Source organism: Bombus fervidus, chromosome 11 (assembly GCF_041682495.2).
Source record: "Bombus fervidus isolate BK054 chromosome 11, iyBomFerv1, whole genome shotgun sequence".
Lineage (NCBI taxonomy): Eukaryota > Metazoa > Arthropoda > Insecta > Hymenoptera > Apidae > Bombus > Bombus fervidus.
This window is the reverse complement of record NC_091527.1, coordinates 6,666,659-6,688,287: the sequence shown is the minus strand read 5'-3', so window position 1 is coordinate 6,688,287 and position 21,629 is coordinate 6,666,659. Positions and strand designations below refer to the sequence as shown.

The window sequence follows — 21,629 nt, the reverse complement described above, 5'->3', positions numbered from 1 at the left end:
GTTTTTGAGCGAACAATATTGCGTAAATAATCAATTTGCATATCGGTTCGCTGTTATTGTTACACGTGTGCGATGCACACCTGATTCTCCGTACGAGATTGACGTCGTACAATACAGCTAAATGAAGTCTACTCTGATACGTTAGTCATATAACCAGTGTCTCATACTCCTATAATAACTTTATGCGTACTAAAATGAAATTGCGCGGCACGTTGTATAAAATTGTTACGTTATAACAAAGGATGATAGGTAACTCTGAATTTTCTATACACAGCGTATACGAAACAGCGGACACTCTATGGAAATTGCGAGTTATTCCAAAATGGAAATAATAATTTTTGTATTTAATTTTATTTCGCTCGTTTAATTGCTCCGTCTTAGCCAGTTACAAATTATTCCATTTTTCCCCGTCCCTGAATGAATGCGCGCAATTTATTTGCGCGAAGTGACCATCGCAAATCGTAAATTTCATACGTTGCGCGGCCGCTTTTATCAGGATCTTGACAATCGGTTGCTATTGAAATGCAATTTCAGATCATATCCTTCTTTTTTTGTTCCAGTTATTTTGCAGATGGACGCGATACATTTGTTTAATGGTAATGGATGTCTATTTATTTATTTGTTCATGGTTTATCGATAAGCCAGAGTCGATCGTACAACCGCCTAAAAATTAATGGGAAATCGCGGTGTGAAACGATGCGTTCGGCCGTTTTTGTTGCGAGAGAAAAGAAAAACACGAATTTTGAATGAACGACAAGAATGACCGTTTCTCTTTGAAAGTTTACAATCTTCGCTGCGGTTTTATATACTCGCAACATTTTAGACGTGCCTCGTGCTTTACGAACCTTGTCACCTTACGGTGAAATAGTTATCGATTTCTGGTGTACTTTACGAGTTTCTTCTTGCGCCGCTTACGTGAACGGAGAACATAAAGTAAAATAGAAAAAGCTCGTTCCCGTCTACCATCGAGGTTAAAATTTACAACCTTCTCCATCGAAAGCTAGACAACTTAACGAGCACGGCATAAAACCGGAATATATCTTTTTCTATCGTAATTAGATGGCTTGACGAAACGACTATATTTCTTATCGCGAAACCGTTCAAATTTAACTTGGTGTACTTTATGGGATTATACCCAAAAAAGGATGCAGGTTGGAACGATAAGAAACGATTTACGATACATTCCGTGCACGTTCTGGGATACGTTGCCTCTCGGAGTTTCATCGGTTAGAATCTATCTAGTCGAGACACAAACACGAAGTCATGCGCGTTCATCCAGATGGGGAAACAACGACAATGAGATTTTTTCGCTCTTACTTCTGCGGTTTGCAACGATGTCTTCTTCTGTGGATTGTTCCCGGTATCTGTAACAAAAAGAAAAACACGATTGGTTAGTGTCGTGATTCTATGTTAACCATGAAATATTGAAGAATTTAAGTTTCGAACGTGTTTCAAAATATAGATAATAAGATTCTTGGAGAATTGCAACCAGCATCCTAACATGGATGTTAAACATTAAAGCCAAAAGCAAGAGGCAGAAGTGGAAAGAGAAAAATACAAAGAAGTGCGGAAAAAACTGTGAAAGAATTGGAATAAAACGAAGGAAAGCCGGGCAGAGGTGGTAGTAGTGGTTGGAGAAATGTGACACACAGTGTGAACGAAAAGAGTTCGTGAATACGACAAGAGAGAATCGTATAGAGGAAAATAGCGAAGGCTCGAGTTTTGGAGGAAAAATTTGCTTTCAAAAGCAGCAAAAAAAATTTCTTTTTTTTTTCAAGCTCGTGAAAGTAACTCTTTTTCCCGAATATGGAAGCAACCCATTCTCTAGATTCATCTGCCGACATAATTGAGTCTGGGAATATTAGAGGGGTTCGTTTTCGTTTCTCGTGACGAATCCATACGATTTTTCTCCCGGAGGATTTTCAGCCTGGCCGCTTTCAACTAAATTCGAAACTTTAATTATCTGTTTGCATTTAGTTTCAACAATCCGGTTTCCTTGTCAAAATTTTCTACACCATACCGCTTTCATTCCATCCCTTGCTCTCTGTTTCGGTTCAATCGTTACGGAGATATTGTGAACTTTGCATGGCCAAGGATTGAATTTCGAGAACGGATGGACTTGGCCAAACACCGGTAGTCACTTGCAGCCATTTAAATAGCCCGATTGCTAAGTACACGGTTAACTATGTGTTTGTTTAACGTAATTACGCCTCGAGACCAGGTTTACCGAGCCACGTTCGAGAAGATCCTGCCGCGAGAAATTCGTAAACCGACGATTGCGCCTACATTCTCGTTCGATCGTCATCTCCACGGACTCGTTTCAATCGTAAACCTTGACTGAATAACAGAGAGTTTCGATGAGATTGATCTACGGATAACTTGGTCTTTAGGAGTGAAACGCTAGGTAACTGGTTAACGCAAAGAAGTTTCTTAAAGAGGAACAGGCGTTAGGAGGAAATTTACGGTTTTTCGAATGAATTTTCCGCAAATGTCATTCACGTTTCGCCTTTGGATTACAGTTGAAAAATACGAGGTGACTTTAGATTCCTGACGTATCATATATCTTTTGGAATATTCATCGAAATATGCAGTTGTGGAATTTTTAAGCTCGTCACGCGACTACCGGAACGTTGAATTGAAGTTCTCACGCGACCCACCGGTGCACGATCAATGGATTTCCGTACGGTCTTAATTTCTATAAGCCAGGTTCGCTATCTATTTAAAATTGATTCTAGATGAATCTTTCAGAATAATATCGACACGAGGTACAGCATAAATTTATCATTAGGTACGCTTCTTGTCTCGTATTTGGGCATTCTAGAACCCCATTTTGGTTAATTTAATTATTCGAGAACCACAACCCATTTTGGTTACGTTATAGCCACGAGATAATAGGTTACGACTCAAAATTAATTCAAACAACGTACGAGATAACGCTGGATGATAAAATTCAAATGTTTCTTCATCAACTTTAGTACGCTGTCTTCTTTTAGCACTTCTTGAGTCGTTAGTGCAGCCAAATAGGTGAATTTTCAGTTTCTTTTGAAAAGACTTTTTTGTTTTTTTTTGTGATGAATATTCACTCAGTTTTTCAACGGAGGCCATCGATGGGTATGTCTCTTTTCTTTTAGGTAAGCGAAAGAATACTTTAGCATATTGAATTTCTTTTAGTTAAATACGTTTGAACAGTTTTGTTGAAATAGTCGTCATTTACAATTGTAATTGAACGGTATCGTTCAATCATTCTACAAACAAATCAATCGTAGGTGTATCCTCTAAAAGGAATCACAGAGTACATGGAAGTCCCTAACCTGTTTGGTCCATGACTGCGAGTGTTGTGTGCAAGTGGGAAGATTTTACCCCCAAGAGCCCTGTGACAAGCACAGTCATTGATTGAGCGACGGAGCTTGTAGTTAGAGCATAATGGAGGCAAGCAAGGTGACAAAGGCGCCATAGAGAATCCGGCAAGGGCTGTAATTGTCCTGCCCTGGTTTTAATCACGATCTCCCAATGGGAAACAACATCGATTAAATGTTTTAATCACACGGTAACGAGCAAGTGAAACGAGATAACGGATGGTTCCGTGTTGCGTCATGTAATAATTTACCGCGAATCGATGTTTGCGTACCGAAAAATTTCTATGCATCGGTAACTGTAACCGAGAATGGAATTAATCACTTTTCTATTACCAATAACATATGGGCGGGTAGCCCTTTTGCGGTGAATGAAAAACTCTAGTTTAAACAATTTTTACTACGTGGCGATGCAATATATTTCTCTTCATTCTTTTTTTTTTTTTTTTTTTTTTTTTTTTGGTACAGAAAACAACACCCTATCCTAGTGAAATTTGTAACTTTTCGCTATTTTGTGGATTTTAGTGGAATATTTCGAGAGAATATAAATATCGTTTTGTTTGTGAGAAATCGTGAGAAACGAAATGGAAGGAACTTGGGAGGAAAATTCGAATATTAAAATTGGTAAATTTCTATAGAGATTCGAATTGCAGATCTTTGATTTAGAAAGCTAAGACTGTTTTCATTACGTGTGGTTTGCATTCATATATGATGTTGCAAACGTGATCATTGATAATGTAATATAAAACTTAACTGATATACAATTTATAATACATGCAGCTTTTGCGGACGATTTTTGTATGGTATTACTTTGGTAGAGATACAACGCCGATGGTACAGTTAACGAAACAATGAATTAGTTTCGTCGGCGTATAATTTTGCGATTAAACTGTTAATCTTGTTAATCGACATGTATATAAGCAAATGCGCATCGACCAATAAATCCTCTCTTTTTAACGCGTAAAACCGTACGCAAATAATGCATGTTTACTCGAAGCCAAAATACGATCTGCAGTGCTGAAAAAGGCGAATAATTTAACGTCCTATGATACTTGTTCTACCTAAACATCCTCTACTTGTTGACTCGAGGTCCATTATCATTAAAACAACTCCGAAATTGTCCCAACACTAATTATTCAATAGATTCGATTTTCCTACAGTTTATCACAATCTGTACGAATAAGAGATATTAAAAAAAAAAAAAAAATAAATAAAAAGAAGAAAAAGGAAAAAGATACACAAAGAACTCTATAAACGCGAAGAAGAACTAAGGAGAAGGGCAGGATTTAATAAATTAATCAGTTAAATAATTGATCAAACAAATAATAACCAACCTCAGACTTTTAAGCAGAAGTGTGCATAAAGTTGCATAATACATCGACACGTGTTTCATAAGATCATTTGTTAGCGTTGTGGGGAAATGGAAATGGAAATGGGAACCGCAGAAATCGCAAAATCAGAAGTTAGACGAGTAGAAAGCCCGCGTTGATTATTACGATCGGTTGAACGCAGCGATTCGGTGGATTTGCAGTCGCAGCTGATTCCGAGGGGGCGGCGATTTTTCAAACGCGGGCTGACATTACGCGTCGGCCGACGATGTAATATCGTATCGCAGACCCCACGGGGAACGTCGATATTTCTATCGTCGGTTATTTCCCGGGCCCGTTTATGAGTTCCGACCGAGGATAAAAAGGAGGCTTCCCTCTTTATTGCCGTGTTTTTCGCGGTGTCGCCGCCGCGCCGCGTACGGTGTCCACCCCCGTCTCGGACAAAAAAGCTTTCATAAAGGTTCGTTCGACGCGTTTATAACGATACTACCAACGAGAACGAAACGGTCGTTGGACGAATTGCCGAAACGTGCTGACGATATAATTTTTAAAGGTAATAAAATGGATCTGGTCGAAGAATGTTTCTACCATTTTTCTGCCCGTAATAACGAAACGACGCTTGATTATGGACGGCACAAGGACACAAAAGAAGCGGAAGGAAAAATCGGTCTCGCAGTTACGTCGCGTTTGAATATCAAGTTGACAGGAAATTAGATATATCTATGGTTCCTCTTTTCTGTGTAGAGCGCACAGGTTATCGGTATTTTCGTCTTTGAAAGCGAACCAGGAATTTGATTTCTTTTAGACGGATCTACTCTTGTGAATGAGCCCTTTCCGAGCGATGAAAAAAGCCGGCAGAATAACCAGAGCGAGGGAGGATGTCAATTGCTCGTGCCAGCGGCTCGATCAGGTATTAATATCGACGTGATCCGCTCGATTGCACTTGAGTGGCTTGCTAATTGTAAGTCCGTCCTGAATTCCTACCACTGGTAAAGAATCGGTGATTTATTACGCTGAACCCGGAAGATCTTGTTGTCGATTCAGCAGGTTAATTGAAACGCAAACAAAACAAATAAAAATCCGAACGGTAGCCTCTGCTTTTGACGTGTTTATCTTACGCTAATGGAAATATCGTAACTGTTCTATTCGTAGCTCGGCAAACAGATATTCTGTCGATTCTGTAGCATATGTTTCCTTCAAGCATATCTTTTCATCAAGTCGAAAGTCAACGTCACGTTACAACTCTGTTCCTCTATCTTTCTTTCTTTCTTTCTTCCTTTCCACGTTCCGTGACATTTGAAAGAAATGGGGTAAAAAGAATTTACGGTGTCAATGAAGCGAACGTTTTGGCTCACCGTTCTCGATGGCGTAAATAATCATTTTCATTCTAAGCCATACCGTGTAACGAAGCCACGACAGGAAATGTAAAAGACTTATCGGGTCGAATATTGGCCGGTGCGCATCGTGGTCCCGGTTTTCCGATACTTCATTCTCTAATCCCTGGTACAGTCTTCTTTCTCCTTCTCTCTCTCTTTTCCTCTCTCTCTTCCTCTCTCTCTTTCTCTCTTCCAGCCACCCTCTTTCTCTTTCCCTCGTTCCCTTACTTTTTACCGTTTTCAAGCTACCAGTTGGCCACGGAACGCGCAATCTGCTGCCAGTCTAGCAGCCTAGCTGCATCCGTTGAAAGGAAATCCACGTGGCTGGTGATCGATGAATATACGCGCTCGCCCCGAGAGAAGCTCGGATTAAACGAACTTGGAAATGCGATGCGATGTTTACGCGCGACTTTCGAATCAGCGGCTTTTGCGATTTACTTCGGAACTGGTTGTTTGCCCTTTCGATCTTCGATTAACGTGTCTTTAGATTCTAAACTGATGTACTGTCTGTACAGACAAAGTCGAATCGAATGTTGGTACAGGTATTTGCAATTGGATTATTCGTAAGAAATCTTGGCAACATTGAGGATGTTTACGCAAATTAATCTTTTTATGAATGCAATAAAGAAATGCGGTCTATATAGAGATTCGTTTCTTCTTCCAAGTACCGCAATATCTTACTTTCGATTTTTGTATATTTTGTATCAGGCGTTGAAATTAATGCTGTGTTCTCTATACGTAGATTTGATTTATCTGCATCGATTTTAGGTCAGTCATAATTTATTCGAACAATAGGAAATTATTTTCAGTAGTTTCTCATTTAGAAGGACCAAAATTATCAAATTTATAATTTTGCAATGGGAAAGCACCGATGAATTACCGACTTGATTGACTTGATTGGTTGACAGTGATTTTCGTACAAATGTATAGACTTTCGCAGTGTAGTTAAATTTCACTGTTTTGATTTGATTGTTTGCCATAATTAACAGATTATTGGCATGCATGAGAATTCGAGTGAATGGCGGGCGATAGAGGACCGAGAATGTGCATACTATGTTTAAAGTATCAATAGCGACTGAAGAGAGATTCCTAGAATGAACTGCGGATCGACATGCATGGAACTATGTACGCAGAGATTTGCCACGTGTTGACTGCAGTATAATTGAGAAGCTGGGAAGCCTTAAAAGGCTCGCGCGAGAATTTAGACAGAGAATTTAGGGAATAGGGAATTCTTCTCAGGATTAATATTACTATTATTTTATCGCTATTTTGTTCTTAAACATATAGTTTCGTTCAGATCTATTTTATGCATAATGTATAAAAACCTACTTACGACGTAAAATTCTTACATTATGTATAAACAACATGCCAAGATTAGTTGGTATTTCGATATTTGAAATACGAAATTCCTAAGAGAACATCGATATCCTGTTTGAAACAGCGATCCCATGTTTCATTAGCGTAGCTCCTATGTATCAACATGCAGAATGCATTTACTCTGCATCTGCTAACAATATGCTATTAATGCTGTTGAATTTCTGATTTCTGATTATCGTGTATTCTTTCCTGACATCATCGTATCACGGATCAACGTCATTCGGACAAATTTTACGGTTGCAATTGCGAGACTCTCAGTTAAAATTTAAACAACTCGACGAGGAAACCTGTTATCTTCTCACGGTGGAGATTGAAGCGCGACCACGAAATGGACCAAGCTGCTTGTAACCCATATCGATTCGAGACGTGTGTCAACATCGATTGAATCTATAATCCTTCACAGAGGGATTAATACGAGGGTCCTTGAAGTGATGTCAAGGGTGTAGGATTGCGTGTCCGGTTATCGATCGGTCTAATCAGACCGTGTCAGACAAATCATCTTGACATTTGATCCTTCGTGCGGATGTACATGACAAATCGTGAAATTCCGACAACGGAATTTCGAGAAACATCGGTTTCTTCTTAGTCTCTTAAGGAAAGAAAAGTTGCTGGAATCATTGTGTGATTCTATGATATAGTTATTTAATTGCATTTGTAAATAAAGATAAAAGCAGGACGAGTTTGTGTTATAATGGAAATATTATGTTAAAAGTATAATATCCTATATTATAGGTTATTAAATTTAAGTTATTAAAACAATATTGACTAATCTTTGAAGTCGTTCGAATCATTATGAGGGACTGGCGTGTACGGGATTAAATATACAGTGGACAACGAGTAAAGTCGTAATCATTAAGCGCGAAAGCGTAGAATAAAATAGCATTAGTCTCTTTGCGGGAAATTCCGAGTGTTTGCAATGAAAATATTAAAACATCCAGGGTAGTTTGACGCGTATTGGTTTAGCTCGTCATTTCCAGTTGTTTCGTCGACGGGCTCGATGTTTTTTCTGTGACGTGCAAACACGTTTACCGAGATCTACGAACGTGTCTCCTTTTCATATCTTGTCAAACTCCTCGACTGTATCTTTGATCTTTGCCTTATAACTCTGTTTCTTCTCAAAAAAGCATTTACCAAGTTACAGTAACTGTTTGTTTAAATAATTTCAGTGGTTCCTGGTGGACGTAGAAAATTTTTAATTTAATAAGGATGGTTTGATAGAAACAGGAGAAAGTCGATCACTGTCTGATCCATCTATTACAGTTACTCGTATTTTTGTTGAACTATACACTCACTTCTGCGTAGCTGTTTTAATGTATGCAAGTATCTTGTAATTAGATCATAATGGATAATTATGCAAATTTATATTTTTACAGGCGCGACTAAGGGAATAAAATTTAAATAGAAATTTACCTGTTAAAGCTATAACGAGTATTATACTTTGGATATCCTATATTATACGCATTCTGCACATTTTTGCAACTTTTTTTTGACATAAATGAATAAAAATCTGCGGTCTATTATCCGAAATTCTAATTTATCGTCGTAAAACAAAATTGTTGGTTAATGAGCAATTTCAATGCCATATTTAGTACAAATGGCTCGAGAAACGCCAATAAACGATTATGTGTAATTAGAGACGCTGGCAGGCAATGCAAATCCGAAGTGATTCCAGGGAAGCATTAAATCCGCTTACAATTGGACTAATTAAATTTCATTTGAACCAGGACTCAAAGCGTCTTACTTGCAGTACGATCGAAAGTCAACTGTTCGGAAGGATAATTCGTTGAGACTCTGAGTGTAGCTGGTTCCAATTGTTTCTACGATCGATGACTAATCGACGGATTAACGACAGAATTGCAGAGAAGGATCGTTTCTGCTTGAGATGATCGTCCGGAAGCTGGCCTGCATACTTCCATAAAGCGGTGTGCTTTCTTTCGAAGCTTTTGTTGCCGCGTCGGTCCGTCCTCTATGCATTGCAAATTAACCTTGATCCGGTCGAAAGCTGCTGTATTCATCGATACCAATCTTCTCCGCGTTTTCTTCCATAATCCTGTTCTGTTTTCCTCGTAAAAACTCGTTCGTAGACCTCTTCTTCGTTATTTTTCCGATCTTTGGACTCTCTTTCGTTTTCTTGTTTCAATCTTTAATGGCCCACAATCGTATTCGAACGCTTTTGAAAACTTTTTATGAATCTACCGTGCGAGCTATACAACGGTTGAAGTTATAAAACAGTTTGAAATTTCCGTACGACGAGAACTGGCTATGGCGGTTATATTTGCAAAGTTTGGAACAAATCTGAAAATTACATATATAGGTGTTACACGATATTCAGCGCAGGTACATATTTTATAGAGTTCACAGTAATTGTTCATTGCCTTTTACCAAGAGATGTATTGATTTCCTCACGACATATATTTAAAGTATTTGAATATATTTAAAGTCACTACCGTATGTCTGTTCGATTTATGATACCTTGCTCCACTTTTACGCAAAAGCCCGCAAACAGTTTCCCTCCTTATATTGTGCTCTGTGTCCTATGCCCTTTTATATTGTACTCTGTGTCCTATGCCCTTTTATATTGTACTCTCCTTCTCCTTTATGCGAGAAAACCCTCTTAAAGTCGGAATTTCCGAGAGAAACGTGATCGGCTCTTTACGCCTGATCGCGACAATCTCGACATTCGTGCAAATTCTTACAGGTAGGATCATTTAACATTTATTTGATGTTGAAAATGGCATTCGAATGATTATGTTGCATATAAATTTTTTTCTAAATATAGGTTTACAGCGAAGGAAATTTTCCGAATACAATCACCACAGCTGTGTCACATTACAATGTTGATGAAATTTCCAAATGTTTCGCATAACACACTTAATATATACATGAAAGTTTACTATGAAAGTTAAACATCGAAATAAGTTTCTCGCGAGTCACTGTGTACGTACTTACGAAGATGCAAACGTTCGGTGGATAATACTAAATCGCAAAGGCTAAAGTTACAGAAGTTTGGTGGCGGTGTTTCTCGCGGGTGGAATAAATTCCTATTGCTTCCGCAGGGATCAGTGAAAGGAATCCGAGGATTCACGGGTTTCCGGAAACCGTGTAGCTTGTATATCGTTTCCAAAAACGGTTTTACGAGTAATATAGCGCAAGAACTGGCTTTCAAAACATTCACGATCGGGATTCACCTATAAACCGAGCAAAGCTATGTTGATCCGTTCACCAGTCTGGATCATTTGTACCGTTTACGTGTTCTCAAATCGTTGATGTCCTCGCAAGAAAAGTTTCTCGGTTTCTTCCGTCTTATTGCATCGGTGCATGCGAAATACATTTTTCAAATAAAACACTTTAACCACGTATAGGAAAACTTGTCAAGTCTATGTTTGTTGACTTTTAACTTTGATATCAGTTTGTTGGTTAAGATAGTTGAAAGGAGAACAGATTCAAAGATATAAGCCTCCTAAAAATAGGTGATATATTTATAAAAAGCTTTTAAACAAATAAAAATATATCAAATAATTGACATTTATGATATGTTCCGTAGGTTCCTAAGTACATACACAATCCTACGATCAATTAAAAAGAACAGTTTTAATGTTATGAAATGAAACCGATCGATAGCGTGTTAAACCTTAAAATTATCATATTCTCTTTCTGTAGTCTTCGTACGCATCGTACAACATCCAGTTAAATTTTTACCAGATTACGGTCTATTTATTTTTCCGGCTTATTTAGCATGTATTTACAGTTTGTCTGTATTTACATCTGACTTGTACGTGTACATTATGGATCAGTATGAAGGAGGAAATGCTATAAAGAGTTTACGAATTTGTTCTGACTCGTTGGATTATTTTGAAGCACTCGTTATATCTGGCCAGGTCTTGGCATACGATTGCGCATTAATGATTTTGTCGGTAAATCCCCTTGAAGCTCTGTTTATCCTTTAACTGCAGATTATTAATTAGACAAGTAAAAGCTGGTGAATTTCAGCCAAAGATCAGGTATACAGATCGTACACTTACTTAAGGATAAAAAAAAGTTTTATCAATCGAGAACACTGGTTCTTTGGAACATAACGATTCTAGGTCTTGCGATAATTACAACGCCCTTAATTACAGCGTGATGGAGGATTTTCTACCCTCGACCTCCTTTCACTAGAGGTTCGAACAGGAAATGAAAATTTCGTCGTAAAAATTTCATTTCTCGCCTAAAATTCCCATCGACTAATGGAATTACGAGAAGTTTCGTGAGTCGATTTAAAAAGTAGTTTGACTACGTGAAGGATAAAAAAAAGTTTTATCAATCGAGAACACTGGTTCTTTGGAACATAACGAACGACTAACTCTTTGGAATAGTTAAACTAAAGGGTAATACGATAATTCGTTTAATTATCGTATTAATCAGTTAACGAAATTTCTGCAGATGTAGAGATAGTAGTTGCTGTTCCTCAATACTGAATCTGATGTCGTTCTTCTTTCACGTTCCGAGTGTCAAGAATTATTATTAGCATATAGGAATTTCGTATTCATTACGACAAAATATTCAAACACCTATATAGATTCTTACGAGAGTATCTGTGCTATATACGCTCTTCTATATATGTTCTTCAGATGTTTCATTCAACTAGATGTAGACCCTTGGATATTGGCGTAGCAGAGGTCAGGTGAAATTTTACACGTAGTAACAGATACTAGGACAAGTGTTCGAGAAAATTATCTTGAATGAAGATTGCTCTGGCGGTAAATGTCAGAGGGCCACCGCGATTGAAAAGTTTTCTTCCCCCGAAGATTGAATTTTCTTGTTCCTAAAATTCTCCCTACGCTAATGAGAATTTAAATTAACAGTGTGTCCACGCAACCCTCGAAGTACGAAACCCTTGTCCAAAGAACTTTAGATTACGCCACAAAGCACGTCGCGCTGTATTGCTTGCTGAGCTACTAGAAGTGATAGTTGTAAATAAAATCCACGACGGTCCGGCCAGTTAAGAAACGCAATCAAGCGGTGCTTTCACGTCTCGTTTTTCTTCTCCCTTTGTTAATTTCTCATAGCTGGTTGACCACAGAGTTGCAATTCTACCGTAGAATCAACCAGTTCACCCAGCACGAGGGCAAGGAACTTTTATGGAAGGGTTTGTGGTAATGTTGATTTACGTGTTTCTCTTTCTGGGTTTGAGTTTTCTACCGCAAAAACGGTTTCCTGGGATGTTAGATACACGTACGCACGTAGAGGGAACTTGACGGATTAGCTTGGGACGAAGATAGAAATTTTTGTCGAATTAATTTTAATTGAGATCGGATATCAAGCAGAATCGTAAAGTGACTTTAGTGCACAGAAGATTTTTTCGTTTTCCCTTAGAGTGTAAACGAAGTTTGTCTCTCGAGTGGTTAAATAAAAGACCGACCAACTTTGCCTTCGATTAAATTCTGGTTCCTGAGCAATGTACTTTTGAAGAACGCCGGAAGATTAATATTGATTCTCAGTTCCACGTGCCGGATACCGATGGAGCCTGAACCGCGAGCTCAAATCAAGTTAACGGAAATCCGTTTAAGAGAAACTTTTTAAGCGACTTCCTCCAGATTTATCTCGAAACTTTCCGACCAGAACTTTCACCTTCTACCCTTTTCGCCTATCGATACTTCGCGTCCACGTTATTTCTAGACAATACGTCGATTCTACAAATTTTTATTTACGATTGACTAAAAATAGTTATCGTAACGTCCACCTTGCAACGCGTTTCAACATCAAAATTCACTGTTATTCATTCTTTTTCTTCTTGTAGAAGCAAGTTATTTGTTTCTTAAGAACCGAATGTTAATTGTACGTTTACGAAATGAACGGATTGACAAGAAGTTGATCAATTTAATTTCCCAGAAACTTCACACGTTTTAGGACCATTACAGAGGACTTTTTAGACGACTGTAGGAAAATGAACGCGTTAAAAATATTTTTCGAATATTTTATAATTCCCAGTATCGTACAACTATGGAAACGCTACAACCTCAACCTCGATAGTTAGACAATATTCTATCAAAGTGGAATAAATTTCACCGAAGACGGTTTCGGCTATTTGTCTGATCCGTCAATGGTAATTCGCCTTGTAGATCCGCCGGTAACACGGTCGTCGATCGTCGGCGACGAGAATTAATTGAACGTAGGAAGAGATTCGGTTCCATGATGACATCGACGACAAGGTTGCATCGTTGTACCATCGAATTCGGATACTCGTTCGATCCTGTATCATCCAATACCCACGAACACGATCGCGTCGATACATCTTTGTCTCGATATTCTCTCGAAGAAGCCTGTATCTGTTCGATAGGCGAAAGATACGACCAAGGAACGGATAATCTTTGTCATTCGCAAAGAGTATAGTTTGTGAGCGATCAAGGGACCGGAGATTGGGCCTCTCTGCCTTCGCGTGATAGGCTTCGTAATTCGTTTTGCATCCTAAGACGTGTAATGGGTGGCGGAATCGATACGGCTGCCGTGTTTCTCCGGCCCTCGAAACTTTCATACGCGACTCGAGAATTTGCATGATGAAAGTGTTCCTCGTAAGGTAATTTTTTTCTCAGCGTTATCGGCGTATTATCGAGCGAAGACTGTTTTTTTCAAGGAGGGTGTCGAGCAATTTCTATCGAGTAAATTTATCAGAGTAACGCGATGGAAGGAGAAATTCTTATGAGTGTGTTAAGCAATGCTCCCGTTTGGTGTAGGAGAAACCTCATCGTGGTAGAACGATTTGGTTATCGGTGCATTATCGAGCGAAGATCGCTTTTTTTAAGGAGAATGTCGACCAATTTCTATCGAGCTTTATCAGAGTAACGCGATGGGAAAGCGATTCTTATGGCTACGTTAAGATGCAATTTCGTTTACTGTATGAGTGAATCTTTTTGAAATATAGCAGAGTATCGGTTGACCGGTGCTTATAGGATCGAATCTCTGGCTGGTTAATTGGAGGATATATATCAATTTTCATTTATCGATCGATAATGAAAAAACACACGTAGCGATACATCTGCAGTGTGTGTCGATTGTTCATGCGACGTGCTAATGAGTTTTCTCCTGGATAATTATTTTCGTTTCAACGAAAATGTCAAAGTGGGACCGGATAACCGGAAGTGTATTGTTAAAGCGATTTGCTTGAAGGATAACATAAGAGTGGAAGCAGTTGTTAGGCAGCATGAACACGTTGCCCGACAGAAATAAAGGAAACTACAGAGTCGAAAACGCGCGTCGGAATTCTGGACTCGTCGTCGATCTCTTCGCCAGTCAAGCATCCATTGTCTCGGTCGAATAGGATCACCGAGGCTTTGCTCGTCTCAGAGATGAACTTCGAATTCTCTTCGTAGAGACGAGCTTGGTAAAATCCTCGTGACCTCGGAGCCGCGGATACGTATTAAATCCCACCACCACATCGGCTCCATCGAAGATCGTTGAACGACGAATTAATGGAACGGAATAGTGCTCGAAGATATTCGGAATAGAAGCTAATCAAAGGATAGCAGAAAAACTAAATATTGGCATGGAACGATACATAGGAAATTCCTGGAAAATTGATCGTTTTGAAAATACCTCGCTGGAAGTTAAGCTTAAATAAAGATCCCTGTGATCCTCCATGCTGCGTAGTTATTCAAATATCGTTATTAGAGTCGAGTTTAATTTAATATCGACGCCCGAGCTTCTCGCTCTGGCCCGTTTACTTTCGAATTAAATTAAACAACGGAATATTTGAAGCTGCAATAATATCCCCGTCAAAGGAAGAATGTTGTTTTTCCTAAAACGGAAATATCAAGAGTGTATTTCGAGAATAATATTCGACGAAAAACTATTAAAAGATATAAACACGAAAGGATGGCATACATCCATGCAAAAGTATTAGGAAAGCTGCTTGTTTCATACGAAACGCGATGATTAATACAAAATATCGACATGAGGGGTCAATTATCCTTATAAATATCAGTTTTCTGTACATTTTGATTTATGAAGATGCGAACGACTGATATATAAGAAGCAAATATTTGTTCAAATCATCTGAATGAATTAGAATAATTAATATTATTATTATAATTATTTGTCAACCCCTTGACAACTCCTTAATATAAATTCTATCGAAAAAATATAGGCTAACTTGAGGATAGAAAACTTGAAGAAGTTCGTCAACACGACAGTTGTGGTAAAGAACATATTGGATTTTAAAATTCCTCCCCTCTAAAAAATAAGCAATGTGACTTATCGTGTTCTTCTTCTTTCTGTCTTCGTATAATACCCATAAACGGTGGTGTATATGGCATCGCGCGTTCTTGGTGTACACGGTTATTCAACGCGAATAACACATTTTACGGGAATATCGACTCGTGGCACGGCGCGCGACTATTCAAGAGGGTTAATCGACCCTTGGAACGCGGGCTGCCGCCAGCGAGGGAAAAAATGCTCGATTTACCGGTTCGTACGCGTCGACGACTAACCGGCCAATATCGAGAACGTTTCTCGCGATTTATTTTCACCGTCAATTACAAAATATTTTTGCAATTTATGCGACATCCGGTCGGTGATTTACCGTGACATATATATACGGTGACCAGGTATAAATGGCGACACGTATGAAATATTTTTAACGCGGCGTTATTTATGACTTGATTTCACCCCTTTTACACGCGACCAAGTCATTTTCTTCCGTAGCGATATTTTTCATTTATCAAACGTGCGCGTGCGCTCTCTTGATCGTCGACGGGAAAAATTAAACTCGACAGAAACGGAATTAAAAGGAGGATGAAATGGTACGGTAACGGGGGGAGGGGGCAAGAGGGTGAAAACGAGGCGGTCGTTTCCGGCACGAGGAGCTTCGGCCGCTTGCTATGGGAACGTTGTTTTTTAACTGGTCGATAATTAACAGGACTAACGTTTTATCGTCCGCGCGGAATCGGACTCGTTCAATTTCGTATAAACTCTAATTGCTGGCATGCCACGTCCATATATTTTCTCCGTCTCCGTCCATCTAACAAACATTGCTTTTCGCTTCCTCTCGGTTTCAAATGTGGTACGGCTCTAAATATTTTGTAGTTCGTTTAACCGCGTCAAATTGAAGCGAATTCGAGTTCGGCCGATGTAAAGTTTGTTCTGAAGCGTGGCCTGAAATCTAGTCCCTCTCGTTCGCTTTTCGTTGCAACCATTTCAACCGAATTACATCGCCATTTGCGTGGTCATTGGTTTGATGTACTGCTATCGAGTACATCAGAAGAAGAATTTATATAGGATAGAATTATTTAAACGAGTGGAAACTGATGTTTGGATAATAGAAGAAATTTGATGAATAACATCGATAGCTACTAGTATTTCGAGCTTTTTCAATCGCAAATATTCTGTTTTTTATCTCTACCTTTTTTCCTCTTGTTTTATTTTAACACGATATCGGTTACCATACATTGAAACGCGTTTTGTGCGACGATCAAGGTACAAAAGTTTTGTCATTCGATACACGGTTGTTTCGTGTGTCCATTATTCCCGATTTTGACAATTTTCAACGTATTCAGAGAGACCATTCAACAAGTCGAAGCTCGATCGTTAGAGCTTCATAAAACGTTTCCACATGGTCGAGCAAATGGCGCCGGGAAACAAGGATGTAGTCTGACTGCGTCTGTCGAAAGTATTTAAATCCCAATTGAGGAAATCCATGTTTGGACTCGATCAAAGATAACCGTTTCATCGAAGGAATTGGCGAGAAATCACGAAAACGAGCCCCTCTTGATCGAAGAGCGATCAAGGATCGGCTAAAACAATTGAGATAAATGGTGGCCGCCACTTTTCTATTGAGAACGTCTTAACTCGAGATAACAATGGGAAACGAACGAGCAAGCTTAATTAAAAAGCAACGAGTAGCCTCTTATGGCCATTCTTTCGCGTTGTGGATGAGTAATTTCCTTTCTGAAAAAGAATCGTTGGAAAGGTACAATCTTTCGCGTTGCGTTCGCGAACGGAACGAACACGCTTCCGGCAATTACAACATGTCACTGTTTTATCGTGGAGAAGAAAGAGTAAAGCACTCAGGGACATTTTTCCAGGAAAACGTTTTCATACCGTATTCTTCCTCTTGCTCTGATAAATCTCTTTGTATCGTTGGAGAATTTTCTCGTTTGAACATTACGTTAACCAAAGGGACTTCGTAAATTATCGCGAGAAAAGAAACATCATTGTCGCATGAGAGTCTCGTGACGTAAATATCTCTTTCTTTCGATCTCACGATCATCCGAGTATTATTCGATCACTTTGAATCGCATCGAGTTGCGTTAAATCACATTGAGTTGTTTTTAGTCGCTTTGAATCACACCAAACCTGAATCAGGAGCTGAAATGCATGATTATGAGCGTGATTTTGGAATTCACGATGCAACAGAGCCGCGTTATTAATGCACTGGTAACAATGGTAATTTTCACAGTGCCGGAAAACGCTCGAAAGAAAATAATGATTTTATCTGGTTGCGAGAATCGATGTCAGAGATCGGAACCGGTCGCGATGTCAAATGGGACGAGGACCGAGTAATTTCATTTTCGACGAACCAGCGAATTCTCTCGTAGCTATGTACCTGTTTCACAGACACATAGGGAAGGGCCATTGCCTCGCTAGTTCTCTACACCATCGTCCCTTGTTCTCTCCGTGAGCCTACGAGTTCCCCTTTAGCTCCCCGTTTCTCGTGCCTATATCATCCGTTACATGTGCACATTGCACCGACGAAATACATAGCCGCGAGTAAATACTGCATAATGGAAATGCGGTTACTCGAATTGCATAATTTCGTATTACGCTGGCCGAACGTTACACAACGCAACAACGTCACGGCCGCAAATTCTCCAACGATTTTCTCAGAAGTCAATTACTGCCACGAGCGTTCTGCTTCCTTCGTCACCGATTCATCGAGATTCTCTCCTACTGTCACGCGTATGTAATAATTTACCACGAAGCAGTATTGTATTATTGTATTATTTTCTAAGTTGTTAGGACTAGCACATTATTCCCGTGGCTGATTATGCATCGCATAGTAAATTCAGATCTATTTACGAAATATATAATTTGCAAACACAAACATACGCTTGGTACAGTAATGATTAATGAGATTATACAAGATTTGCTGGCCATATAATTATTTTGCAAAGTTTTCAGAGCCTATGATTAATTTTTAAAATTCCTAAAAATTCCCACGCGAAATTGTTTATTGAAGTTTACAGCTGCTTATCGTGTTCTTTTCCTGTGGGCTTCGAACGTAATGTATCTCTTCTACGATAAAACTTACTATTGTTAATAATAAGCTATCCAAGGGAAATTTATTCAGTTTCGTTGCAGTGAAGATGCTAAAATGCAGTATAATTGTTTGTAGACTCGTTTGAGAAGGGTTTCTTTGTTCAAGCAGGTTTATTTTCTCAGTATATTTGGTTTACACCGTAGCTTTGGATTTATTTATATTACGCTTGGGATCAGGATTACAGTGTAGTACTTCTCGTGAGTTTTTTATTCGGCTACAGCCCGTGCACATGGTTCACAGTAACGTATCTCTCCCCATTCCGTGGAAAAACCACCGAGGTTACTGATCGATGAATCTTTAATGCGCCAGAATGTCGCCGTCTGAAATAGTCTGAAATAGTAATGAAAATTGTCCCAATGGACGAAACTGCCGCGCGGAATTACTTATAGAAACACAAGAGAATTCGCGGCCAAGCCCGTCTACTTGCGGCATTAATTACGTCGCGCGCCATGGTTACGCGTGTGAATTATACTTTTTCATAAGTTTCACGCGTTGACACAACCAGGTGCGTTGTAACGCTACCGTTTCCCTCGAGTGGTACGAAACTTTTAGTCTACTTCATAAATGATGCGTCTGCACCCGGCGTTTGTCCACTGCGATAACAATCCTTGAAAATTCAAAGAGGCGATTCTGTACTGACGCTTCCTGTTTCTTTTATCTCCCGACTTCGTATTTTGAATCATTGAAAATTTAACCTTCTCATAACAGATTCATCTTTTAGCGGCAACCACAGTAATGCAATAATGTATATTATAACTGTCTTCTCGCCTGATTCATAAATAATGCATATGCGCAAGGCGTTTGTTCACTGCGATAGGGATCTTTAAAAATTCAACGAACCGACTCTGTACCGACTCTGTATCTTTTTATTCCTGGCTTCGTATTTCGAATCATTTCAGAATATTTTATCCGAGGAGGACGCTATACGTCTCACTATCAATATCGGGAAAGTTTTAAGAAGTCAGTAATGTTCCCTAAGCTTATGCTTCGAGACATCATACGAAAGGGTTAAATTCTCCTCAAGATTCAAGGAACTTCATCCCCTTGGTAGCATAGTCACCCCAAACCTAACCTCATTTCACGCGCATTTCAAATTCCATCCCACTCTGCTCAATTCCAAGTTTTACTTGCTGCAATATTAAGCAAAGGAACGGACCGTAAACGAGTTGTTGCTTTCGAATGTTGGAGCTATATCGTTTACAAAAGAAGATTCGAATTTTCAAAAAAAGAAAACGACTCTGTTTATTCAGATATGCGGCCCGTTTATCACGAAATCGTATGTTTTAATCGGTCTCGGCAGTATCAGAAAAATTCTACCCACTCGATATTCTTCCAAAACTTAACTCGGGACGTATTGTCCCGTTAAACTCGAAAAGGTTAAATTCACCGCAACGTTCAAGAGATCTTCAAGATTCATATGCATTTCAGATTTCACCCTACTCTGTCCAACTCCAAGTTTTGTTCGCCGCAATATCAAATATGCTCTACGATTTTTCAGTGCCGCACTGTTCACAGAAAAATGTTGGAGGAGATAGAATCGAGTTTTTGGAAAGATAGCACCTCTGTTGGCCAACGACGTCCACGCCCTTAATAGCTGGCCGGGCTTCGACTCTCGGGGCTTGTTCTCGGTTGCGTTCCCCCACTTGCACCAACCTCCTCATCCTCCTTCACCTCCTCCACCTCCTCTGGCTCGTACGTGTGATTCTTTTCCCGGCTTTAATGCCTCCCGCGGCGCGCCGTTGCGTCATACATTATAATGCCGCCTCGCGTATGCGCCTCGGCCCAGAGCCGTGTTCACAGGGAATGCAAGAGTGAAGTTTTATGTCGCCCATAAACGATGTATCTACGTACACACGCCACCGGGCTTCGTCCGTTTTCTGGGACAACGGAAAAATACCTGACTGTGAAGCTCTTCCAACTCGTCTCTCTCACGCGCGAATAGAAACCTGCTCTTTTGCCTCTTTTCTTTTGATCTCTTTGCGCCACTCTGTACTCCTCTTGCCGGAAGACAAGCGAGGAATTGAAGTATCCGGCCGAGTAACACGGACGAAATAAGCCCCGTTCATCGAGCTACACGAGGAATTGTCCTACTTCCTTTGCTTCTGGTTGCTTGTGTAATCACACAGAACTTTTCGAGATGCTGGCTTTGAATGGAACAGGATACCGTTACAGAAGAGATACGAGAAATTGGAAGTTTTTAACGCGGATAGATAAACTGTTGAAATTAGGAGATTGTTGTTATAAAGATCTTTAATGAATTGTATGAGTAAAGCAAACGGAACGAAAGGAATCCTATAGGGTTGATAGATTGATATTGTTATTTGCGTAATATTGCGTGAGTTTAAGACGATGATTAAGAAGAAATGTGTGATACAGACGCAAGTAATGGGTGAAGATTAGACTGATCGCGGGAACAATTTTCTAATTGTTTCGAACAGTATTGTATCTATTTTGTGCTGGAGTTTAAAGAATGTAAATTTAAGATTTGTCTTCCTAAATTTTAATACACGTACGAGAAATGGAGAACAGTCTATATCATCGCTATCGAAGTACGATAAATTGTTAACAACGATCGCAGAAAGGAATTGGATAACCATTTCTTTGAAATGTACACCCGGTATGAAAAATGCATATTTTCCCCGCATGGAAATGGAAATGGGGAATTAAGACACAGGGCGCGTTTAGCGATCAAAGGGAGGAAAAGGAATAATCCAGTGTTGAATTTTATGAGAGGAAAGAAATATATTCTCTGAAAAAGCAAACCTTTCGAAATTATCTCATGGAAGTAACGGCATGGAACGTATAGCGGGCTAAGTTAAAAATTACATTGCTGTAAAATAACAACGATAAAGGAGAACGTTTCGAGAACTCGGCTTTTCTCTCTTTTCCTCTCCGATCGCTC

General features: G+C 39.4%; 1 protein-coding gene across 3 annotated transcripts in view; it reads right to left on the bottom strand.

Moving 5' to 3' along the window:
* The window catches only part of LOC139992164 (uncharacterized), a 169,141-nt gene that overhangs the window by 22,561 nt on the left and 124,951 nt on the right, over positions 1-21,629 (bottom strand). For all 3 annotated transcript variants that reach the window (XM_072012765.1, XM_072012766.1, XM_072012767.1), the window contains one exon: positions 1,318-1,364. In XM_072012765.1, the coding sequence (XP_071868866.1) occupies positions 1,318-1,364 (47 nt within the window). The remainder of the gene's footprint in view (positions 1-1,317; positions 1,365-21,629) is intronic.